The sequence below is a fragment of the Carassius carassius genome, chromosome 9 (genome assembly GCF_963082965.1).
Source record: "Carassius carassius chromosome 9, fCarCar2.1, whole genome shotgun sequence".
Taxonomy (NCBI): Eukaryota; Metazoa; Chordata; class Actinopteri; order Cypriniformes; family Cyprinidae; genus Carassius; species Carassius carassius.
The window spans coordinates 14243309-14269938 of record NC_081763.1 but is presented as its reverse complement, the minus strand read 5'-3'; the positions used below and the strand labels follow the sequence as shown (position 1 = coordinate 14269938).

The following is a 26630-nucleotide window of genomic DNA, read 5'->3' as shown; positions in this document are numbered from 1 at the left end:
GCTAGCGAGAAACCTGATTCTGCTCAAAACACTCTTAGAGGACAACAGGAAACTCATCATGCTCCGATCACATTAAGATGAACAGAAACAGCAGAACACATGACATTATGGAAACAATGTGGTTTCATCACTTGCTATATTCTTGTGATAATATGGTTTGTTTTGTTTTTTTAAGCTATAACTTTTCAAATCATTATAGTTGATAATATTGCTTTGGTTGTTGTTGTTTTTTCTTTCTCTGAATGATTTCTGGTTGGATGAGGGTTGATAAAGAATCTCAGAAGCCCCTGCATGAGGTCAGAAGAAAATGTAATGTAAGGTTATTGATTTGTCACCTACGTAAGGCAACATCTGGTTTTATATCAGAGGCAGATCACGTGACAGAAAGGAAACTCGTCTGTTATTGTGGTTAATTTATACCTATTGAGAGTCCAGGGAATTCCGTGGGCTGTCTTTTGCTTTCTGATAATACTTCCTCTCAAATTCCCCTGTAATGCGAAAATAAAACGCCACACTTACCAGAGCACACCCCGCCCCGTTCCAAACACGGGCAAAAGGAACAGTGCGGAGATCTACGTCATCGGCGTGGGCATCCAATGAGGATTTGTCGTTTAGAATAACGTAACGTTACCCTGAAAGGTGTGACGCGGACTCTGCGTCATTAACCATCGTTAAAATGGGCAGAAACGGAAAATACGACAAAATCCCGTATTCCGGCCCGATTTAACCTATCACAGCGGAGGGATCATTAAGACAGACACTCAGGGAAATAATCTTTTAAGGTTTCGACCACAAGTTTGGGCATCTTTACGAACTGTTTGACAATACAGAGCAACACTGTCGGTCGCTGGATCATTTTTTTTTTGACGTAACGTTAACTGTGAAGTATTCAAACTTTCACAGCCCAGATTTAAATAATTACAGGAAGCAGATAACGTAAACTTCACTTCAGCGATCAGAAAACCTGGTGTGATCGATTGACCAAACCAAGCTTTTAAATCCACTTCGGGGATGGGGCTGCTATTCGCCAAACTGATGACTGTGTTCGGAGACAGAGGTAAGCTTTTTAAGCGAATTTACAAAAATATGTTTTGTTTTTTTATTATTCTCCTTATTTTGCAAGCTACGTATTTTATCAACGTTTAATATGATATAAAATGGGCTTGTTAGAATAACTGTATGGTTTTACTTGTTTCAACATTAACCGAGTAACGTTAACATTGTCCTACTGAGAAACTTGACATGTAACGTTAAGTTACTCTAATATGGCTTTTACAATACGACTTCTTAATAGTTTACGTGTTTTCAAACTCTGGATGGCCATTGGGAACTCTGATTTAATATTTCAGTTTAACAATTATAAAACAGTCGACACTTTAAGCCCTGGATTACGATTACGAAACTGTGTTGGTGTCAAAGGTATTCAGAAGCGATTTGAATAACGCGAGCTGTTTATAACAGCCTTTAACCAATCACGAACGGCCTCAGCTCGATATAATTAAATATTCATTAGCTCTGTTTGTTTTCTGAAACTTTCACGCGTTGGTTAAACTATCAAAAATCGCACTTCTGTTTGTACTGCATGTTTCAAAATAATTAAGATTTGACATTCACTTAAAACATCCACAGATGGATATACACAGTTCAAAATAGATTAATAAGTGTTAATATTGATCCAGGTTTTAAATGTGAAAGGCCCATTTAAGTGGCAATAATAACAAGTCTTTGACAAATACATGTTTGTGCAAGTCTGTGTTAGGATGTTCTGTTCTGTCTGTACGCATGTCAGATAAGATTGTACAAGCCAGTGAGGTTCAAAGATCGTAGGAGTTTTGCTTACTTATAGTTATTCTGCACCAATTTACCCAACTTTTCTGAACTTTGTTAAACCTGAACAGAGGTAGATCACTGAATGCCGTATTCTTAGAAATGCATTACAGGGATGTCTATCAGGTTGATGTTATCAGATGACATTGTCATACAGAACAGGTTAAACAAAGTCAAATTAAAACATGTTTGTGTATGTGTACTGTGTTCATGTTTTTCTATCCTGGTGGGGACTTAAAAGCTTAATGCACACTAACTCAAACAAGCTTATAAAGCATACAGAATAAGGGGTTTTTGCCTGTGAGGTGTAGGTTTAGGTGTAGGGTTGGTGTAGGGCAAGATAAAATACAGTTTGTACAGTATAAAAACCATTACGCCTATGGAGAGTCCCCAAAAGGAACAGTAAACCAGATGTTTGTGTGTGTCCACTGACATTCTGCTTTTTCTCTTTTTAGAACACAAAGTAATTATTGTTGGTTTGGACAATGCCGGGAAGACCACCATCCTCTACCAGTTGTACGTGTTTATCTGTTTGTTGTTACATGTTACGTGTTTCCTCTCAGCTTTTGAACCTTGTGTACATTATTCTTTCCAGTTTAACAAAAGAAGCGGTGCAGACTTCTCCCACAATTGGCAGCAATGTAGAGGAAATTGCAGTAAAGAAAACACGCTTTCTCGTCTGGGACATTGGTGGTCAGGAGAGTCTCAGAGCTACCTGGAACTCGTATTTCTGTAATACAGAGGTGTGTGTCATTAACCTGCATGCCTTGCTAGTGTGACAACTGTAATGATGTCTTTCCCCACTGCTTAAAGTCAGATACAATATATTATTGTCAATGTTATAGACTTATAAAATGCATATTTTGCCTCTCTAATTGTAACAGATTGTCGTCCTGGTTGTTGATAGCACTGATCGAGAACGCCTGACTGTAACTAAAGAGGAACTTCATCACATGCTTGCACATGAGGTTAGTTTGCATTCAGCTGCTTCATGACACAGTTGTTATGAATATTTCATGATTGGTATTTCATGCTCTTTGCATGTCTAGTATCGTGGTCTGAGTTTAATAAAAATCTTCATTTGGTTTGCTTTTTCCATTTTATTTTATATCAGTTAAAAAAACTATATATATATTTTTTTTCTTTTTACTAGTTTTAGTTAACAATTATATAACCCTGGTTTAAAAAGCTATTTTTTCCATGTGAAACCATAACCTATTTGATAGGAAAAATAATAAAAAATAAGGCATGTTTCCAACTAAATTTACACACTTTTATTTTATTAAAATTTTTCATTTATATTCACCAATATAACAAGAAACAGCAATGTTAAGCTACATATATTTGATTGAAAATATTTTAACGTTATTAACATTTAATCTAGGGACATTTTAAATGAGCAAACAAATGATTGAATCAGGCTTTTAGGGTCAGGTTAGACCAGCCCAAGTGAGTCTAGCCCTAGTCTTAACTGTTTTGAACATTATTCTTTATTGTCGAAAGTTAAATTTCATTCCTTCTCCTTCTCGTGTGTCCACACAGGATCTGCAGAACGCATCCGTGCTGGTTTTGGCGAATAAGCAGGACATGAAGAACAGCATGTCTGCTGCAGAGATCTCTCAGAGTCTGACTCTCGGCTCGCTCAGCGATCACTCCTGGCATGTCCAGGCCTGCTGCGCACTCACTGGAGAAGGGTATGTGTGTTTTCTAGGCCGTGTATGTTTATCTGTGTGTTTTGCACGTTTAAGATGTTTTCAAGTCCTGATCTGAGTGAAAGCCTATTTATTTAGTGTGTAACCACTTCTTTCTCTTCCCCTACAGTTTACCAGCCAGTCTAGATTGGATGCGCTCCCGTGTTGTGGCGAATTAGTCCAGCAACAGAGCTTCTCAAACCTCTGAAACTGCTGAAAGAGAGATAAGGCCCACTTAAGACTTTGATCCAGCTATCAGTGCCTCTGAGTAATCTTCAAATCCTGAGTCCTGGAGGAATGCACTTCATCCACTTACTCTGGATACCAGAACAAGCCTGGAGACTCTTTCTGTGTGTGTGTGTGTGTGTATAAACATTTGTGTGTGTACATGATGTGACTCCGTTCTAGAGGTCCATGTGTTTACATTACAGACCTCTGAAATGATCTGACCTGATCATGATGTGTCAGTGCCACTGTATTGACCTCTGGATGTGCTGACAGCTCCACTTCTCATGTGGAGTTGTTGTCTACAGTCATCCATCTGAAAGGGGTGGGGTGATGGTTCACATACCCGTACTGATTCACTATGAGCCGCTAAGCTATTGAACAAGCATTACTTGAAGTATTTAAAGGGAATTGATTTGTGTATGTTGTACAGATGTGTGCATGCAAAATGGAACATGTTCGAGTATTTTTTTTATTTTATTTTTTTAAGTTAACTGGATGTTCATAGTATGCTTTCTTATATAATTTTGTACAAAAACGTTTTGTACAAATAAAAAAGCTACTAAAACACACCTTTGTCTTTGATAAATATATTTAGCTGTATATGTATAACTGTTGAGTAGGTAAAATAAAGGTGCAGACCAAGCGAAATAAAGACAAGAAAGATCAAGCAGAAGCTTACTACAGCTCAATTTGCATTTATCTTTCAGATGATAATCTGTCCCCTCTTTTTGTAGATCCATATGCTAATGCATTTGTTCTTAATGATTACTTTAAGACTTAAAGCTAACAAAAGACCTGAATATGTATTTATAAGGCATGTTGAGCGCATTTTGATTTGCTAATGCATTAAGGAAGATGTAACTGTCAGTGGACAATCTGTCACCAATGTTTTATTTTAATATAGGTTTCTAAATAACTTGTTTTTTACTCCTTACAAAGGTGAGATCTAATCCGCACCCTTTTATGGGTGATGTGCTAAACTCAAATCTTTATAAGAGCTCACATAGATTTTCTAGGTTTTAGAATGGTGCAAAAGTCAAAATACATTTTCTTATGTATTAGTATACATTAGTCTAAGAAAATAAGTATAATAATTATATTCTATTTGGATCAGAACAATATTTTCATGCCTAGAAATGTAGATTCTAATATTACTGTAGCTAAAAATTTAACTCTTCATGGCTACCTCTGCTACAGTGAGGAAATCAATAGTAAAATGGTGGAGTGAAAAATTCAATACAATAACATATAACTTTGAATGAGTTTTATCAGTGCAGCTTGAAGAAATACCTTGGAGTATTCGTGTAGCAATCCATTGTTCAGAATATCAGATCTGCAGGCTCAGGATCATCTACTGATATTTAATGGTGCCATGCTTTTAATAAACTCCTTTATTGGGATGAGCTAATGTGAACATGACTACATGAGTAGCTAGCACATCTTGTCAAGGACCAAAAAAAATAATAATATCAGGATATACTTGTTCCTTACAGATATGCGAGTGACACACCTTGCTAAATATCAACGTGGACAATTTCTATTGGGAAGCGCAAATAAATTAATTATATAATTTGTTTTATTTTTATTCAAATGATAATTTCTAAAGTCACAATTTAGCAAAAGTAAAATTGAAAAAATAAGAGAAAATGTCAATTATTCATTTATGAAGTGGGGACCATGCAGGCCTGTCAATCACGCGTTTCCAATGTAGTTTACAGTTGTAGGAATTTGGATGGTGCTAGAACGAGTTAATCACACTAAGCATGAGGAAACCAACTTCCATTAAAACATTCTTTTGTGATTACATTTTACAAGATTGATACCGTGAAAGCTGGACTATATAAACAGATATATAAACAGATATTTACAGTACCTTGACTTCAGTCCGGATCCCCGAGGAGTCGACGTATTGATGGTTAATAGATTTAACAGAAAATCTCAGAACGTGATGATGACTCCAACTTTTTAGGTTGTTAATATATAAAACATCATATCAAACGTATGGGAAGCCAATATATACTTGAGCCAGTTGGCAACCCTGCCTAAACCAATATAGTTGACAAAACCAATATATGTCAACCCAGGGCCGGCCCGCGGCATAGGCGGTATAGGCAAATGCTAAGGGCGCCACTCATCCATAGGGGCGCCAGAATGAGTGAACGAGTGAATTTTTTTTATAATAGGCTACTATTTAAAAACCATTAATTCGAAATACTACCAAATAAAGCAAAAAAAAAAAAAAAAGTCCGGCTCTTCAATCTTCCCCCGCCCATCGAGAGCTTGAAGTGCGTCAGAAACAGAGCGCGCGCACGATCAGTTGTTGGTAATTTGTTGTGTAGCGTGCCCGACGCCGCATCCAATGTAGACAGCACTGCTTTTGTTAACACACAGCTCGTAGAAACGGGCCTGGCAGCTCGCGCCAGTTCTAGACACGGTGAAAGTTTCCTGATTGTGTCTGAAGGCCGAATTTACATGACACATTATAAATGAGCATAGTCTGCGATAGATACAGTGCCAAAAAGAAGAGAAGAGGATAAAGACAGAGGTAAAAAGATGTAGTAAAAGAACAATTTATTGCATAGGAGTAAGATACTATAATTTCATGGCAGTTATTTTTACCTTAAACTTAATGTTAGCAGTTGTTCTGAGTTCTGAGTCCCCAGACTGTGATTTTGTACAATCATGTCAGTTTTAAGACGCATTTTTTATTATCACTTTTTTATTAATGTTTTACTCTACAGTTGTGCAGTTTTGGGGGGATACAGTACAGGCCAAAAGTTTCTTCTGCTCATCAAGCCTGCATTTATTTGATCAAAAATACAGAAAAAATGTAATATTGTGATATATTATTACAATTTAAAATAATTTGTTTTTAATTTATTATACTTTAAATGATCATTTATTTCTGTGATGCAAAGCTGAATTTTCAGCATCATTACTCAATTCTTCAGTGTCACATGTGACATGCGGTCTATCACATGATCCTTTAGAAATCATTCTAATATGTTGATTTATTATGAGTGTTGGAAACAGTTCTGCTGTAATGTGTGTGTGTGTGTGTGTGTGTGTGTGTGTGTGTGTGTGTGTGTATATATATGTATATATATATATATATATATATGCTAAATCATGAACACAATGACAGGGTGAAATGGGCTGTGATGCATGGGGCGCCAGGTAAAATCTTGCCTAGGGCAGCAAATTGGTCAGGGCCGGCACTGTGTCAACCAATACTTTTGTCATTTATGCATTATTTCCTTAAATGGCTTCCCATAAACAAGGTTTTGGAACCGGTTTTATTTTTGGAACAATGTTTTCGTATGTCACCTACATTCTATGTTTGTCACACGCGTGTCTCTTAGCATCCAGGCGCGTGTTTCTACGTGAGTGTGTGTGATCAGATCAATTTGGTGGTGTGTGGTCCTCGTCCAGTTTTTACAAAGTCGACAAGTGTGTAGTGCATGTTTTCTGATCTTTTATTATCTATTTTGAAGTCGATTTTAAGTCGTGCACTGTATTCCAGCATTTAAGTTTATAAACAAAAACCTCTAGATATATAGATTATTACTGAGCTGTAGTCTGTACTGTCCTCAATAACGAACATAGCCAAATGACTGCAATATTCCGATTACTGTGGTATGGCCACACCTATAGCTCATGCTAAAGAAAAAAAAAACCGTGAGTTAAAGAGAGATTAGTGACCATGTTACAAAATGTCTATTTGTGTTCACACACCTTCCATTAGATGCCTGATGATTAATTCTCTGATGTGTTTCACCTTTGTTTGGGGCGACATCTAGTGGCAAAGTACACAACTACATGCAGTCCACTTCAAATACAGTAGACATTTTGATTTCATGAGACTTTCATCATTTTAAGTTGGGCGTCAATCTTAATAACTGTATGTAGCTCAGTGAGTTTTCTCAGTTATCCTGTTTACAAAGCAGTTGATCCCGGGTTCGATCAGGTGCAACCCTTCATATACTTTCATTGTAATCTTACTGTTGTACTTGTTGGCCTAGACAAGCAACAGTTAAGAGTTTCAAAAATCTTTACGTAAATTCTAAGAGAGAGAGGGAAATAGATAAACAGCTTCATATAGCCACGAATTAACTACAGATCTGTTTGTATCCTAATCAAGTCCTGTCTTTGTTATTGCAAGGTGAAATTCGTGGCAGGTTTCACATGTCTGGCCTATGCTATCACCAAACTTTATTGGAAAACCCACTACTAGAGGGTTCTATTCATTTTTACATGGTCTGGAAAAAACAGGGGGCACCCGGATTTGAACCGGGGACCTCTTGATCTGCAGTCAAATGCTCTACCACTGAGCTATACCCCCACCTGCTAATTGAAGTTACAGGTGATGTTTTCTCAGTTTATTTGCTCAAGTGCGTTGTGTATATAATGGGCGTGTCAACAAGTGTGAGAGTTTGTTTTGTACAATAATGGCCAAAGTTTCGGCAATGACATAAATGTTGTGTGTTGCAAAGTTCGTTGCTTAAGCTGTTGTGGTATTCATTCACAATGTTTTTAGATTATTGTGTAGAGGGATCAGATGCATCGTAAATAATTGCTAAAAGCTTCATTGGCCAAATAATTTACTTTTAAAAATCAATGTTTTTTGATCATGACACAAAATGAGTAGATAAAATTAATTTTCTTATCATATCAGCAGCGCATGTGAAAGTGTGAATGAGTACTAGTCATGTTAGTCACTATCATACTAATTAGATTGTAAGAGCAGAATGATTGCTATAAAAGGAGGGAAGAAACACTTGTTAGCAATGGTTACCTCCAAATAAACACGTGCAGGTGCAGCCATCATTGCTTTGCATCAAAATGGCCTCACATGCAAGGAAATTGCTACAAAGAATATTGCACCTTAAAGATGCATTTACCGGATCATCAAGATCTTCAAGGAGAGAGGTTCAACTGCAGTGAGGTCTTCAGAATGTCCCAGAGTGTCCAGCAAGCACCAGTACCATCTCGTCCTGAGGAGTCAGCTACAGAATCATGTCTCCAGTGGTGCAGAGCTTGCTCAAGAACGGCAGCAGGTTTGTGTGAGAGCATCTGCACACAGCGTGAGCACAAGACTTTTGGACAACGGACTGATGTCAAGAAAGACCGCAAAAAAGCCACTTCTCTCTAAGAAAAACATCAAGGATCGACTGAAATTCTGCAAATAGTTCAAAGATTGGACAGCAGAAGACTGGTGCAAATTTATTTCCTCTGAAACTCCCTTCTGACTGCTCCCTTCTGACTGTTTGGGACATCTGGAAAATCGTTTGTTGGGAGAAGAAAAGGTGAATGCTGCCATGAGTTCTGTGGCATGCCAACAGTGAAGCGTCCTGAGATCATCCATGTGTGGGGTTGTTCTTCAACTAAGGGAGTGGGCTCTCTCATAATTCTGCCCAAAACAGAATGGTATAAATGGAATGGAATAAAGAATGGTATCAAAACGTCCCCCCAGAGTGACTTCTTCCAACGATCCATGAGCAGTTTGGAGATCCATGCGTTTTCCAGCATGATGGAACACCATGTCCAACGTGAGAGTGATAAAGAAGTGGCTTGAAGATCAATACATTGAAGTCGTTTCCGTGGCCAGGCAACTCGCCGGATCTCAATCCCACAGAGAACCTGTGGTCAGTCCTCAAATGGAGAGTGGACAAGCAGAAGCCCACAAATTGTGATTAACTCTGAGGAGTAAAAATGCAAGAATGGATCTCCATCAGTCAGGATTTGGCCCACAAGCTAATATCCAGCATGCCAGAGCGAACTGCAGAGATTATGAAGAACCATGGTCAACACTGTAAATGTATATATTTTTTTTGCCAATAAAAGCCTTTAAAATGTATGATATGCTCATCATTGTTTTTCAGTATACCATAGAAACGTGGAAAAATAATCGACAAATATAAAAGCAGCAAGCTTGAAAAAACACAAAATTTGTCACTGCCAAAACATTTGGCCATCACTGTATGTTCTGAGCCTATAGCGGTGTGCTCTCCCCCCACATGTGTTGAGGCCATAAATTAATAGAAAATCTGATATACAACGATATTATGCAATATCATTTCCATATGTAAATTCAGTCTATTTGTGACAGTAATTTATTTTTTATTTTTTAAGTAGAGGGTCTGGGGCTAGTGGTCATACATTATCCTCCAGAATATATCAGCATTGGTCACTAAATCTTTGCAAAAATAATTAATAAATTCACAAAAACTACCAAAAACAAAATTCCACCAATATTGCCTAAGACAAATGTAAATGTAAGGCATGTTTTTTTTAATAACCTTTATAAATTTAGAACATTTAAATCTTATGGCAACTTGTCCATATAAAATTGTGACATTTATGAAACACACCCATGTCCAGAAATAAATATCTGTACACAGTTAATATCTACCTTCATTACACAGTTGACATTTTTATCAATGAATCTATGTCAGCATGGTGTTATTGAGTTCACGTGTTTAGCCAACAGCTTTAACAAAAATATAGTGCAATTTAAATTTTAGTTTGGAGACAACACAAGTTTGTCTAATAGACAATAAACATATTGTGACAACTTCCCTGTGTGACAGCTAGCCCCAGCCTCCCCTACAACAGGATTATACGAATGAAAATATGTATGTGTTATAGTGAAGCTAATTAGCTTTGCAGACATCTGAGCAATACGTTTACTAAACATTGAGCTATACAATTTACTGAATCTTGATTATGACAACAACAAAACAGATGTCAATAGGATGAGATGAAACGCTCATGTGGGCCTATTTTCGCTGAAATATATGTAGTTGCACATTTAGCCACCATGTGTCGCTCGAACAAAGGGCTACAAAACTGAAAACGTTTCGCTGAAGTATTTTTGGCGCATCCGATTCGAAACTCAATGGTGTTTCGTTGCTTTGGATAGAATGTGAACGGCTTGTGTGAAAACTGATTTACATAAACAGCAGCAAAGACGCCACTAGGTTAAAAGTGCTCAGTCGTTTTAGTATCACTCAAAGTTTGAATATGCTGAATGCACCTCATTTTAAAACTCTGTTATTAGTGTTTATTCTAAAAGGTGATATTTTGAATGAATAGGCGTTGTGAGGGCAGGTACACTCCCAATATGTCTATCTGTAACTCTCGGTTGATGATTTTGGGTTTAAAGCAAACTGAAGATAAACGCAATTTAAGATCATCTATAGTCATTAAACTCATGAGCAAGAGGCTTCAAATGATAAAGAATTCGAGAACTATTCGAGAGTGAAAGAAAGTCTTCCGCCCGAGGGCCCTTGCTTACCTCAGCACGGGGGCGCGCAGCAGGATACAGCGGCAGTGCCGTGAGCGCGCCTTCCGTGTCTGATTCGTTCGCTGACAGCCAGCGGCTCGAGCTGGTCTTATTAACGGCTAGTGATCCACACTTCAAGCGTTATCAACCCTATTGTGCTCTGCGGATCGTTTCCTCATCTCATTCCGAAGCCGTACAATTCCTCCGAGATGAATCCACTGTGTAGCAGATGTGACCGAGTGGTGTATCCCACGGAAAAAGTGAATTGCCTTGACAAGGTAAGGCTAAGCGAAACTTAGCATACGCTAGCACACCTTACACCTATGACTGAGAGAACGGGGTAACGTTATATATGGCTCTGGCTGTGTATAATATAGATTTTTTTTTAATGTGTGTTTCAAAGAGACCATTTCCGATGTGGTGATTAACGCTATCAGGAATGTGGGCATAGCGGAAACGTGTCAGCGAACGACCTAGTAATGGAAAACCTTTGATTGTGCTAACTTCACTTCACGCTACAAGTTGTCTACCGTTTGTTCAGTTTTCTCAGTGTGAATATCGTGTGATATCGACAGAAATTTGCGGCGGAGTCGTTATTTTTCAAACCAACGGCTGCTCGGTCGCGAGGAGGAGGAGGTTTGTTTATGACGTGTCAGTCTGTCCTGAGGGCGACATGGACGGACCGTAGGGGACGGACCCGAGAATACCCCAAAACAGCCCAAGTCGTGTCCAAAAGCTAACATTTCTTGGCGCGAATATTGCACCCTTTACAGTAACCGGTTTGGCTATGCACGATCTCGTTTTTGTTATCCGGCCAGGTTTGCAGATGTGCAACTTCGCGGGTGTATAACGTTAAGGCCTATATATATATATATATATATATATATACATGCGATTTAAGGGAAAATGTTGCATGCATTGCAGGGCCTTGCATTTACTCGATGTGCACATCTATACAACATGTTTACCAATTGGTCAGAGGAAGTGTTTGGTGCTCGACACGCTTGTGAAATGTTTTATATTCAGACCCAACCCCCTCTTAACCCATATCCTTATCGCTCTCGTTTTGAGTGTGGCGAAATCTTGAGTTTTTGAATTGCTTTAGATGCTCCAAAGGGTGGGGTCGTCGTCTTTTATTTTCATGCAGCGCAAGTATTTGAGAAACTGGGGCGCCTGTAATGGACGTTAAAAGCGCATTAATCGATTGGCCTTGAACGAGGCAGCTTGAGGAATGACTATACAGACCTAAAGTGCGTGCATGAGACGTGCAGTTTATGTGCAAGTAAACGTGTGGGGCGTTTGGTGGCACACCTCCCACAAATGTTGTCAAAAACAGCACTGACCCCACACACATACACAAGTTGGTTCCCATTCATTGCCTGAAGGAAAGGCCTCGCATAAGTTGCTTCTTACTGTTGTTTTGTTGAGGCATGTCGACGCTTTCCTCGGCTTGAAGAGAGGCCAGCTCTCGCTTGTCATTGTGCTTCAGCATCAACTGTCACTCTGGAGAACACCTCTGAAGAACCGCACCCAGGAAAGGTGGTCTAGTACTTATGTGGCAAAAAGAATATTTACTCTTTCTTATATTGTTCAAAAAGCATTGGAATTATGTATTTATTTTTTTGGCGTGACACACAGAAAGAGAAGTTTAGTAAAATGTTCAGACAGCCCTTTTCCAGACAATAGCAGTGGATAGTGACTGTCAAGCTTGACAAACTGTTAGATTGATTTCTGAAAGATCATGTGACCCTGAAGACTGGAGTAATGGTCAGCTCTACCATCACAGGAATAAATTACATGTTAAAATATATTAAACTAGAAAACAGTTATTTTAAATTGTAATAACATTTCACAGTATTATTGATTTACAATGTTTTTGAATAAATGCAGCCTTAGTGAGCGTAAGATAGATGAGATCATTTCATAATGCTTTATATTTATCCATTAGTAAAATACTGTGCACTAAACTATTGTAAGCTATTTTTAATATATAGTCTATAATAATGATTCCATTGTAAGGCACAAGGACTCTTTTGTACCTCTCTACAGATCCTCCCTCGTGTGTTTCTTCTTTTCTGTTTTTTTTTTTTTAATATTATCCCTATTTCTTCTTTTCTAAACCCTTAGCAACAGACTAAATACCTTAAAAGCATTGCGAGGTAAGTGTGTGGGTTTTTTTGTTTTAGGTATATTTTTGGTTCTGAACGGAATCTCTGCTCAAGTGTTTGCTAGCAGCTTCCTCTCCCTGGTAGTGCAGAACAGATGCATGATTTTGTTGCTCACATGCACATGTAATCAGCTACTACATTCCAGCTGACTGGTAAGAAAGTGTTGGATTTAGAAAAACAAAAATACCATCTAAATTATACGCATTGCAGTTAGCACGCTTGACGGGCTGCATAGATGGAATGTAGGGTAGCGGGTCAGGTCAGTCCCCCCAGTCCGTTTTCTGTGTGTGTGTGTGTGTGTGTGTGTGTGTGTGGTCTCTTATCACTGAAACACTCCCATGGTCAACATTAACTAAGGAAGCTGGTAATCAAAGTCTGCCATAAATTACAGCTAAATACTTTAGTATATAGCTATTATTTCTCGTCATTTGTTTTTTGATTATGGACAATTCTTTCTGTTTTTTCCTTATGTTGCTAGATGCTGGGAAAATGGTGATGTAACTCATTTAGTAACCACTTGACAACCAGTGTGAACCAGATGGGTGTATATAAAATGTCTGTGCCAGAAAGTCTTTAAAATTTATGCATTCACACAGAAAACAAAAACATGTCTTTACTTCAAATGGATGTGACCTCAAGTTGGGTTTCTTTTGTGTCACACGTGGTGCTGGTTCCTCTACTTCTTTCCAAATGCTTTCAAAGAACAAGCACTCCATTGTTTTTTGCATTTAATCCTCAGAGTGAATTGCATAGATGGTGTAACGACCATAGTGACTGAATTGGTAACACTAATGCCGCGTTTCCACAGAAATTACCCAGAACAATTGTACCAGGAACTTTTTTCCCCAGTAACTATTTCCCCCCGGGGACCTGTTGCTTACTGCGTTTCCACCGCGGTCTAAAGTACCAAGAAGATTAGGCAAATAGTCTGGTGACGTGGGTCCGCGTGCGTTTCTCAATACAAATAATGCAAATTTCAGACTTGCATCCTCGGTAGTTGGACTTCGCAAGTTCGACTCGGGAGTGTGAACTCCCTCCGATGGGACGGTGCAAATCCGGTGATTCTGCAAACAGCAGCATACTTGATATTCCTCACTGTAAATTTACAATAAGATGAAATATGATATCAATTGCCTGTTTTTATATTCATTTTAACATATAGATAAATTCAGTAAAGACCAAAAATTACCTGTAAGATTTATCCAAAAAGAAATTTATATTGTCTCTGAAATATTTTTAAATAGGCGCTATCTTTATAAATAAACTGCAGACTTTTAAACAACTTCATTCTCCCCTGAAATAGTTTTAAAACTACATTTCATGACATAATATCAGTAATGTTTTTACAATTATCCAAATAAATGGTGGTTGAAATCACAATGCTGCGTGAACTCAACCAGTCAGCATGTTTAGCGCCCAAGTCCCGCCCCCGAAAGCAGGGACTTTCTGAGAGGCAATTTTTTTACCCGGAACTTTATTTAGATCTTGGTTCCCGCGGTGGAAACACACCGAGTACCAGCCCAAAGTCCCTAGTTCCTGGGTAACGTTCCAGCAGTGGAAACATGGCTTATGGGATCTGAAGGAATTCTTGTCATTTGTCATCCGAATTTATCTAGCTTTCTTTCCCAATCCATTGCAGACAGTTTCCCCATTTCTTTTGCATACACCTCCCAATACAAGCCCATTTTAAAGCTTTAATCCTTCATTCCTCTGTCTCTCTCTCTTTCAGTACTGGCATAAAGGATGCTTTAGCTGTGAAGTCTGTAAGATGACTCTAAACATGAAGAACTACAAAGGCTTTGAGAAGAGACCATACTGTAATGCGTAAGTATCTCTGCTCTCTGTGAGTTTTGTGCATATCATATGTCTGCTTTCATTGTGTCAGCTTTTTTTTTTTTGCTACATATTCCCAAAGTTACCACGCAACAAATTAATTTTATTATGGTTCACTGTTACTGATCTGTCTATAGGGTTAGTTCACCCAAAAATGAAAATTCTCTCATTAATTACTCAACCTCATGTCATTCCATAAGACCTCGGTTCATTGTTGGAACACAAATTAAGATATTTTTGATGCATTCTGACTAGTGGTCGACCAATATATTGCCAGGGCTGAAATATCGGCCGATATTTTTTCAAATATCGGCAGACTTTTATTTTGAGTGCACTGAGAAAGGCAGTCACATTCTCTCTCTTGTTCGCTGTCATCGCTAACAGTTCTGTCTAATATGGATAGAAGTCTGTCTAATAGAACAGTTAAACAAAGGAATTAATATATACAAAAACTATTGTAGTGATTGCTTTTATATTTTAAGTAATAGAAAGGCAAACATTATAACATTTTCTTGTTTGCCATCAGCATTAAGCAAATAGGCATTTATATCATTTAAACAAATCTTTGAATGACTAATGAACATTTAATTTCACAAAATTTGCAAACTTAATCAAATCCAGCTGTGAGATCTTGTGAAGTGTGCATTTTTATCTGTGTGATGGTCGATCCGTGTGAATTGCATGCTTTAAACTTCGTGATTTCAAATTGTGCTGCGCTTTATGCATTTGCCCACCGTCATATTCATGTCATTTTCACTGTGTGTTGTGTGTAAAATGAGTGTTACCCTGGCTTTATTTGAAAAATCTAGCATACTTTTTGATAAATGCCTTTATTCAACACTTTGTCTCCTTCATGTCACCCTAGCGCCATTTTGGAGATTATCCACGGAACAGTTTGCGTTCAGTGGCAGTAGCAAACCGTCAGTGCCATTTGCAGCCATATTTTAGTAAACCAAGATATTTAACAAGAATAAACATATACAGAGATCTTGGTATATTAAGAATTAATTGAAGAGTGAAAATTGGGTTAAATATTAAAGTGGAACCAGATACAATGCAAGGTTTCTAAAACAATGTCTGTTTGACAACTGGCTGACAGTCTCCAGTAGCTTGCTTGGCCTAAATGAAGATAGCGGAAAAAGAGTGGCTCAGAAGAAAAGGAAGTTAGTACATTTTGAAGATACAAAATCAGACACATGACTCTTTTAAATGGCGTGCACTGATGAATCTTTCAAAATAGACCGATGCATTAAGGAAGGAAACAGACAAGGCTTAAGCCAAGTCCTAGACTAAAATGCATGTCTGGGCTTTTTTACCTGAAAGAAATTTCTCTTAAAATATGTGCCATTGTTTTGTCTCCAGATGCACACAAGCAATGTTATTTTCTAAGGCACATTTATAAAAGATACTTAAATGTCCTAATTGAACTATGGCCTAATCCTGGCTTAACCCTAGCCCTGTCTGTGAAACCAGACCATAACGATGTATTTAATTGTTTCTGATTGTCATTTGTCTCAGTAAGTGTTAGTTGATCATGGAAAGGTCACATCCGCGGACACAGTAGTTGACTTGTGCATTCATTAGTGGAGGGAAATTCCTATTTTCACAACAATGACCCATACATGCATACAGAAATGAGTTCACTTCTCTGGAATGAACTTCTGATCACTAAACGTCTTGTGAGTCGGATACCTCAGTTATAGCATTCCTGTTTTTAGAAGGTTACTATTCATACTTCAAGTTGCAGTGGTAATGCAGACCACCGGGCCTAGCATGCTGCTTTGACATGTCTAGAGTACATCCAGGAAGTCATGAAGACCAGCTGACATACAAAATATGCAAACGCTTCCCTTCTGTGAGAACTGATGTATCTGAAGGTCCTTGTTTCTCATTCTCACATACTTCTGTAATTCACCAGGGGTTTAGTCTTTATTTAGCAAATTATTTATTTCTGTCGTTCTGTGTAGATTTGCTTCTTTCTACTGTTTACTCAGTCCTTATTACAAGGATAATCTAGACTGATAGTATTGGCTTAAAATGGTAATTAGCAGATCTCATCACTCAATACATTTTTCACGGCTGGTGCAGTCAGGTCAGGAGTTTATATTTGTACTTTCCTGGACAGTTTATTTTTTCCTCCATCATTGGGCCCATCACAAGAAGTGTAAAAGTATTGTTTTGTTGTTGTCACAGTGTCTAAAAACTTGACAGTGGGCAAACTGACAGTCCTAATATTTTCACATACACTTTATTTAATTAGGATGTTATGCAGTTATCACTAATACTTCATTTGAGTGGCTATTAAATAAAAGTTACAGAGCTGAATTGTAACCCTATCTAATTCGACCGGTGTTAGCTAGCTAGATAGCTTTACATTGATCATTTTTAATCAGCAGAAATTGCAGCAGTAGTGTTTAACGCGTCACGCCAAACCAAAATTTCTAGTTATTTACAACATGAAACATGATCAATAAATGTAAAGACAACGCAGCACTGGCCCAACAAGGCAAGTGACCGTTCCATCTACTGGACCATCAGCCCATCAGTGTTGTTATTTTTTGTTATATTAAATAAAACTGAAATAAAACTAAATATTTGATGAAAAAAAGATGTCCTTGAAAACTAGAAATGTTGTCCCAGCAACTAACTGCAATAAAATAATGTTAAGTTGAAGTACTAAAATTGACTTCGTGCTGGGTCAGTCTGTATTTATTTACATTGGTTTACAAAGTGTGTGTTGTATTATGTGGTGGTTGTCAGCAGCAACACTGCGTCTGTGTATTATACAGAGGTTTACGAAGCACTTAGGTTACCTTTGGTAACCAGGAACAGACTAGGTTTTGATGGGCTCAGTTGTTAATATGATTCATCTCCATTCTGAATCAGCCCTGTTAAATGCTTGTGGCATGCTGTATGTTGTTATATGGTTACACGATTAACAAACTATAGTTAAATGATTAAGACTGTGTATTTAAAAATTATTACGACTTTTTTGCCAAATATATCAGTTAATGTTGTAATAGTAATGTGTATTCTGTGTTCTACAGTTCTGTTATTTCTGGCTCTCTAATTGTGTGTTGCGTCGGATGATTGTGGTTGGGTTTGTCACTGTCATGCTAATTTTGTGTTGCGTTGGTCTGTGAAACAAGAACAAATAAACTGCCTTGTTTACACCAGGCTTAAATTACACTCTTGTCTATCCCCATACAAATCAGCTATAAGCAAATTCAGCCATTAGCCTTCACGGTCACTAATTTATGATCTTTGTCTTTAGCAGCATCACAGTTAAAGCATCCCAGTAGCCTTGAAGTCATTGACTAAACTTGACCATTATAGTTTCTATATTATTATTCAGTTTCTATTAAAGGTTTTGCTTAACATTTAGAGACCAGCAATAATCATAATAATAAAAAATACTGAAGATGTTCACAAAAATGCTGATATTCACTAAAATGGTTCTGTGTGTGTATTTCAGACACTATCCGAAGACGTCATTCACCAGTGTTGCAGACACTCCGGAGAACCTGCGCCTGAAACAGCAAAGCAAGATGCAGAGCCAGGTATAACCCGCCAGCATTCGCATACTCTCTCATCACTCTAATCATGTTTCTGTGCATGAGTCAGTGCACTCCTAAGCGTGAAATAATACTAAAAGTATGCATAAATCAAGTTATGATCATCTCCCAGGCCAGAATTCCACCTGCCCCCCCCCAAAGAGGGCTTTCACACTGAGCATGTTTGATGTGGTCCGAGTCTAAGTGCGATTGTTCCTGTCGCACCTTGCAGTGCCCTGCAGCGTTGGTCTAGTTTCATACTAACCACTTGATTCTTTCAAACCTTGGTGCATTTGCATTCATCTTACGTCATCACAAACATAGAACACATAAAAAACAGAACGTATAGGCACATATAGAAAACAGAAATCCAAATCCACAAACCCCTTGAGAACTATTATATATATTAGATAAACTATTATCTAAGCAACCATTATAATCAAAACATCATGACATTTTATTCAATTTTCTCCATTTTTACAAATGTTGTTGTATTGACTGCATTAGTAAAGATATACCATTATTGCTATCTCTCTATTACTGTCAGGAAAAACGAACAAGCTAATAATTTAATTTATGGGAAATCAAGTTTATCAGTAGATATCAACCAACTTTTGTTCCCAAAGTAGCTTTTACTGTGCAACAGCTTCATTGAGACTAATTTGGAAAAGAAAGGAGGTGACTTGTGACCAAGTATAGTGATCCATACTCCGAATCAGTGCTCTGGATTTTGGATTTCACCCATCCAAGTGCAAACACAGCAGTGAATTAATGAAACACACACAAACACACACACACCGTGAACACATCTGAAGCAGTGGGTAGCCAATGCTGCAGCGCCCGGGGAGCAGCTGGGGGTTCGGTGCCTTGCTCAAGGGTCTCACCTCAGTCATGAAAGAGAGTGCTGGACATTCACTCCCCCCCCCACCTACAATTCCTGCTGGACCTGAGACTCGAACCCGCAACCTTTGGTTACAAGCCCAACTCTATACCATTATGCCATGACTGCCCTTTTTACATGTTTGCAACCCTTGTTTGTAACATTACTCATTTTATTGTATGATTGTTTTCTTTGTATATATTATTTACTATTAATTTACTGCTAGCTAATTACAAATTCAAAATAAAATGGTTCATAATATTAAGTTTGATCTTCTGAGGTTCAAAATTAAAACCATTTCAATGGTATGCACCTGCTTTAACTGACCATTCATTGTTTGAAGGACTACTTACCCTGTGGAATGTGGAAAATGCCAAATGTTGTTTTTAGGATTATCCATTAACTAAGCTACATATATGCTGATGTAATTTAAAGGAGGGTAGTATTCTTGTGAACCTGTTACACGCGAAATGAACCGTTACAATAACTTGGATATTTGCTGCTAATGTCTGTGTGTTTTTGTTGCAGGTGCTCTACAAGGAGGAATTTGAGAAGAACAAAGGAAAGGGCTTCAGCGCTGTGGCCGACACACCGGAGCAGCAGAGAATCAAGAAAACACAAGACCAAATCAGCAATGTAGGTCCAATACCGGTGTATTTCTCTCTTTTCACATATTACTCACTTTTCTGTGCTTCATATCTTTTTTTTTTTCTTTTTTCTTTTTGGCTGTTAAATTTGCTTTTTGTCTTGTGCTTCCCAACCTCTATCTTTTACTCTCCAACAAACAGAAACATACACCGTTTATCTATCTTAATGTCATATATTTTTTATGAATTAATTGTCAACAAGAAGTAATAATTATTTGACCTTGATGGAGCATTTAGTCCCATCCTTCCTCTTCTTCTTTCACACCACACCTTTTTGCTGAAGTGTCTTTTCTGGTTGCCTGGTTACATTTGTCACCTAACTTCCTTTTTGCAATGTCATTTCCTGTGGGTTTGAAAGCAAGATACCAATCCATTTTCTGGCTAAGGAGACACCTTGGGGATGGTGCAGGAATTACTATGAATTGTCACCCTGGCTCAGAATGAATTTTAATTAAATTAAAACCTCTTGCTGAAACCACCACTTTACAAAATGAAGGACTGTTTTCTGAGTAGTTTAATTATGAGATAGGACTGCATCAGTATTTCTCATGCACTCTGTTTTTTTTGTTCCTCACCACAATTTCCTATAGTTAATTTAGTCTGAAGTGCTTACACACAGAGCCCACTGCTGTGGAAGCCATTCACTCAGTTTGAGGGTGTGTCTGTAAAATGGACAGCAGTGTGGTTGTCTTCATTGTGCTCTATGATTGATTCAGTGAAGTCATCATACACTACTGTTCAAAGGTTTGTGTCAGAATTTAAAGACTGGAGTATTGACTGCTGAAAATTCAGCTTTGCATCACAGGAATAATTTACATTTTAGAATATATTAAAATAGAAAACTGGTATTTTAATTTGGAATACATTTTGGACATTTTTTTTACTGTATTATTAATCAAATAAATGCAGCTTTGTTGAGCATAAGATTGAAAAACGTAAATTCTTACAGACTCTAAACTTGCACAGTCACCTTTGGGGGGAAAAAAATTCTACATTTATGCTACATTTATTTGTGCTTGTAATTGTCCTATAATCAGGGCTCAACAGTCAATTTTTTTTCTGATGGCCAGATTGGAAACTTTTGTCCTACCAACATTATAACTAGCTTTGCTACATTACAAATTATAATCCATTAAGAAAATGTAAAATATTTAAAAATATTTTTTTTACATTATAAAAATGTATAATTTAATGTCAAAAAAATACAATTAAAATATTCAACTTTTTCTTTACAACAAATACTTTGCAGCTGTTATCTTCATGCTTCATATGCACAAATTTTTGTTGGAAATTGATGTCATATGTTTATCATTTTCAACCTGTCTAACAGCTCCAAGACATCTGCTTTTTATAACAAATATTTCTCACAATTTTGACTGTCATCCAGCTAAATAATCACCCACTTTGGTGACACATTTCACAGAATTCACAACATTAAGTACATCACAGAAAACTAAATGTTAATGTTTGCATGTATATTCATGCATGTCTGTTCTGACGCACTGTCTGTGTGTTTTAGATTAAGTACCATGAGGAATTTGAGAAGACCCGAATGGGAGGGGAAGGCCCGCCTCAGCACCCACACTCACCTCAACAAAACACAACTCCAGGTACAACTCCCTACTTGTCTGTGCTTCTGGATGATCATCATTAAAATCTCAATTTCCCATAAAATAAACCCATTTTTCATTTTTCAGCATATCAACCCCCGGCAGCATCTCAGAACTATCGCTCTGAGCCTGCGCCTGCCCCTGTGCGTCAGGCCGCTGCCGCCCCTCCTCCCAGCTCTGGGGTAATGAACTCTCTTACACGCACTGTCCTTTACACTCCTTCTTTTCAAGTCCTTACTGTCCTCTGTTTGCGTAGCAGAAGCGCTACAGAGCGGTGTATGACTACACCGCAGCTGATGAGGACGAGGTGTCGTTCATGGATGGCGACATGATTCTGGATGTGCAGCAGATCGATGAGGGGTGGATGTACGGAAGAGTGGAGCGCACCGGCCAGCAGGGGATGCTGCCGGCTAACTATGTAGAGGCCATGTGAACATAAGTCAGGAAAGGGTGGAAATGAAAAAGTGGGGGTTGCGGCGGAGAGATGCAGATGATTAGCCGAGTGCCATCTCACCTTTCAAGATCTCATCTTTTTCCTCTTCTCTTTTCCTGCACTAACTGTCCTGTCAGAGGTCAGCCTCTATGACCCGCTCATGATCCAAAACAAACATAGTTCAGTACGTAATCATACACCGCAACAGCGCATACACGCACTCGCTTAAATAGTGAATGATTTACGACTTTCGCCCATGTCTTTCTCTCTGTCTTTTGCTTTTGCTGTTTGTCTTATTAGTAATTGTTTCTTCAGTCCTGGAAAGGTGCTGTCACAAGTGGCACTTAAGTCTTAACAAGACTCGCACACACCGACCTTCAAAATATATTTGGTGCCTGCTTTAGAGTACTTGGCAGACATCTCAACACACTTATCTTCTCAGTTGCTATGACAATTTGTGAAACAACCTGGTCCAAACTTATATATATATATATATATATATATATATATATATATATATAATTCATTTTTTCATATCTTGTTTGCAGCTTGTAATTGTAATGTATTCAGTACAGTTTCACATCTCATTGGATGTGGGTCAATGGGTAACGATGCTTAATCATGAGAATTCTGGTCATTCCAATTATCATTCCATGCGTCTGACCATTTGCATCATGTGTGGAAACTGAAATCTAGAAAAGGCTCCTCTTTTTCAACTGGACATTCCTAAAACTGTATGAAAAGGACGGAGTCTTTTGATACTTACAGTAAATATTCACTTCACATTCCTCTAGCCCTTTACAGAATTAATTAGTATATATGAGTGTAATTTTGTTCTGCTGCTCTTGCTTTTAAAAATGCGAGGACATAGTGATGTATTTTGTTCTTCATAAAGGGAAAAAAAGGAATGATATAGTCACTCAGCAAGCGAGGAGCAGAACAGCATTGTAGATTAGTGAGAGAAGAGAGGAGTCCAAGCACAATTCTATGGACCATTTTAGCTTTGGATTTTAATCATTCCATTTTGGTTCTGGAACAATCCATGTGCATTGTATCCAACTGTATCTCAGAGCTGTTCTGTAAGACGTTGTTTTTGTTTGTTTTTTCCTCATCATTGCTTATTCTCATTGCCTTGCTGGTATTGTATGAGACAGAATTTTAATGTCAATTTATCAATATCAGTGAAATAAAAAATTCTATTTGTATACCAAGGCAAGCGGGTTTGTCAAGCGGATGGAATTGTTAGCAGTGGTATTAGAATGTATTAGAGCCTAGCATGTATTTCTCTCTAACTGGAAACCATGTTACTGTGCAAAGACTCTAAACAGATTCTACTGATCATTGTTCTGTCAAATGCCAAAATATAGATGCAGAGAATGATCAAAGTGTTTTGCTTTCTCAAGGTACTATTTCCACTATTGCTACTTCAAAGGTTGATATCTGGATTACTCACTTGATTTTTACTCTTCTGTGAAACTCATTCTGCAGAATTCAGAAATCAGTCTAAAAAGCTGATTTGGTGCTCAAGGTATATTTCTTATTATCATGTCTAAGCAGTTGTGCTGCTTAATATTATAACGTTTTAAATGTCTTTACTGACGCTTTTGATTGATTTAATGGAGAAAATTTTTTTATTTCTTTTTATTCCAATGCATAAATCTAACAAGATCGAGCTCAAGTAGATTGTTCTTCTTTTACACATTTTGGTGGAAAATCTATGACAGTATGAGTATGTAGTATGACGTCTAACTATTAGTAATGGTCATTTATTGAACGACGAATCATCCAAAAATAAACAGGAAGGTCGTTGAAAAGGAACTCAAATGTGGAAAATAGGGGGGAAATATGACTCTCATGTCTAAAAATCTTGTACGTGTTGTGTAAACTCAATGCTTGCCCTCATGCAAGTCTAAACATGCATTTGAAGTCAAAACTCCTGAGAATCAAATCAAAATCATGTCCCTCTCAACTTTCAAACGTAACGCAATTGTCTGCGGAGCTAATTTAATCTTCTTGCCCTGATAAGCGCTCAAATTCTAAAGCTCCCATATAAAACATGACTGTTTTTATTATTATGTCTTCATTTAAACGTATTGCACAGCCTGGTTTGCTCATAATAAGCCAATTTTGCACCCTACAAAAGAGGATGCACTTTAAGAATCCAGTTATTGCTCGCTGAATCTTTCTAGAAGGAGGAGAGTAGTGCGCCAGTCCAGTCCAGCGGACACAGTCGTTATCTCTGCTACAGGGTGACCGAGCATCTTTTGGACCCGCTGCTCTGCCAACATCATGCTGGACGTCCTGATGTTGATGTTTTTCGCCATCATCGGTCTTATGTTCCTGTCCTACATCATCTACATGCTGTGATCACGGCAGCATCGATGGACCGTCGTGAGAGCGGATGCGTGATTGATTCACGTCCTCGGGAGGGGTTTGAGCGGAAAGGTTGGCGATGGATTTTTAGCTAATTGTATTTTTTCGAGGAAAAAAATAGCATTCGTTGTGCAGTTAATTCTACCTATCCTTGATGATTACGGAATTTCAGATCGTTTTTATATAGTACGGTTTTGATTATGGTTAAATAATAATAATAATAATTAAGCCTGTTATTTCAAAATGTAGCTTGATGCAGGCCTGATATATAACCCAATATATTAAGTTTAGAATATAACTAGGCCTCTTTCTGCGTGACTACAGATGAAAGTGCACGCGATCTCGTTCTTGTGCTCATATCTGCACTGTCTGTTGTTACACCTTACAGGATGAAACTGTTTGTGGGATCATGAGAGGAGGAGCACTGGAGGAGGACGCAGGACACACTTACAAGATCCACCTACACCACACTTGATTTTCTTCCCTTTTATTCAGAAGACACTATGATTCAAATATATATTTTTCTTAAATGTACAGGCCCTGGCTGATGCAGTACCACAGAACCATAAGATCTAATGGCTGTCTGGCTATTACTATTTTTATTTTCTATTCTTCTGTGCAGAATTTCAGCAGATACCTACTTACAAACCCCCAGTATAATTGACACTGTAATCAAATGCATGTAGTTTTTGTCATAAATGACTGATTTAAAAAAAATAAAGAGCATTTGTGAAGATGAAACTGCCTTTTGTGTAGAATCATTCATGTGTCATGAATGTATTTTAAACAGATGGTCAAACAGTTATTATTTTTACATTATGACTAATTGTAACATTATGATATGTATTCATATATTGCATATATAAATAAGATGCCAATAAGCTTTCTTTCAGCATGGATAGGGGGTATAGCTCAGTGGTAGAGCATTTGACTGCAGATCAAGAGGTCCCCGGTTCAAATCCGGGTGCCCCCTACAGTTGTTTTGAGGAAATAAAAATGCGCTATTTAATTGCATGTTCAAATATGCATCACTATTAAACAAGCCGCCCGCGCTCTTAACGTAACCGGACGAGACTGACAAACGAAAATTCAATTCAATTCAAGTTTATTTTTGAAAATGAAGACACATTACACTGCGATCAAGTGATTTGGTCGGTTTTGAGCGGTGCTGGACACAGATAAACCAATAGGGAGCAGTACCGGACACCAGATGAGAGACTGCCACGTGGACAACGAAAAGAAATATGAAGAATTACAGCGACATCCAATGGCAGCTATTGCATTAACCCTCCGTGATCATTCACACCCATCCGGGTCATCCTAAAAAACTCCTCAGTCACATACTGGAATAGTACAGGCTATTCATCTAGGTTTATTATAAATGCTATTGTAATGATGTGTGTTTAAGCTTATTCATAGTTCTTTTCATGTCAAGTTACATGTTGATGTTACAATTAACATTATATTATATTACACTCAGATAAATTCAGCTATTTATATCATTTAAACATTATATATTTTAATATTTAAGAAACTGGTGTGTTATTGTTTATAGATATAATAATGTATTACGGACAGAAAACAGTTCCTGAAAACATTTAGCATCTGTCTGGTCTGGTGTGTATATAAATATATAAAGTATACACTGAATTTGCACTCTTTTGTTAATCAGTAGAAGAAAAGAATGTGTTTTCCTTTCCATGATTCACTTACTATTCACTCTCCTTTATCTGTTTCATAGTAACTAGCCCTGTGTAAAATCAAGGCAGTATAATCTCAGGTGACTGTCATCAGCATCCAAAATGCAGAGGAAGGAATAAGCTACATGGAGTGCAACTTTCACTATTTAGGTTCACATCAAACATCACACAACTAAAAAGGAAGTTCACACACACATTACAGAACAATTAACAGGTTTCAATATTACAGTAGTCTGTGCCCAAGAGTGAGTAATATAAAGTTACTTCCCCTCTGGACTCTCCAGCTCCAAGCCTAGGAGTCATGAGACTAAGCACATGACAATGTACAAATGCACGGTTAAAATAACGGTCTTTCAAAATTTTATTGGTATTTCAGTGCTTCAGATAACCTTTGTTTTTAC

General features: G+C 37.8%; 2 protein-coding genes, 1 long non-coding RNA gene and 2 other non-coding genes across 5 annotated transcripts; 4 read left to right on the top strand and 1 right to left on the bottom strand.

Annotated features, from left to right (window-relative positions):
* The first annotated feature begins 646 nt into the window (after positions 1-646).
* LOC132149020 (ADP-ribosylation factor-like protein 5B) lies at positions 647-4315 on the top strand. Its single transcript, XM_059557905.1, has 6 exons — positions 647-1057; positions 2283-2343; positions 2423-2570; positions 2712-2795; positions 3370-3521; positions 3649-4315. Exons 1-6 carry the CDS (start codon positions 1012-1014, stop codon positions 3695-3697), a joined length of 540 nt encoding a protein of 179 aa, XP_059413888.1. The 5' UTR covers positions 647-1011; the 3' UTR covers positions 3698-4315.
* Positions 4316-8016: 3701 nt separating this feature from the next.
* trnac-gca (transfer RNA cysteine (anticodon GCA)) lies at positions 8017-8088 on the bottom strand. Its single transcript has one exon. It is a non-coding gene; the product is annotated as a tRNA-Cys (tRNA).
* A 2975-nt stretch (positions 8089-11063) lies between these two features.
* On the top strand, positions 11064-23541 carry LOC132149019 (LIM and SH3 domain protein 1-like). The gene is made up of 7 exons (XM_059557904.1): positions 11064-11309; positions 14929-15023; positions 18508-18592; positions 19995-20102; positions 21633-21723; positions 21811-21905; positions 21983-23541. Exons 1-7 carry the CDS (start codon positions 11241-11243, stop codon positions 22154-22156), a joined length of 717 nt encoding a protein of 238 aa, XP_059413887.1. The 5' UTR covers positions 11064-11240; the 3' UTR covers positions 22157-23541.
* A 124-nt stretch (positions 23542-23665) lies between these two features.
* On the top strand, positions 23666-25264 carry LOC132148577 (uncharacterized). The gene is made up of 3 exons (XR_009434937.1): positions 23666-23684; positions 24349-24601; positions 24918-25264. It is a non-coding gene; the product is annotated as an uncharacterized LOC132148577 (long non-coding RNA).
* A 166-nt stretch (positions 25265-25430) lies between these two features.
* On the top strand, positions 25431-25502 carry trnac-gca (transfer RNA cysteine (anticodon GCA)). The gene has a single exon. It is a non-coding gene; the product is annotated as a tRNA-Cys (tRNA).
* The last annotated feature ends 1128 nt before the right edge of the window (positions 25503-26630 follow it).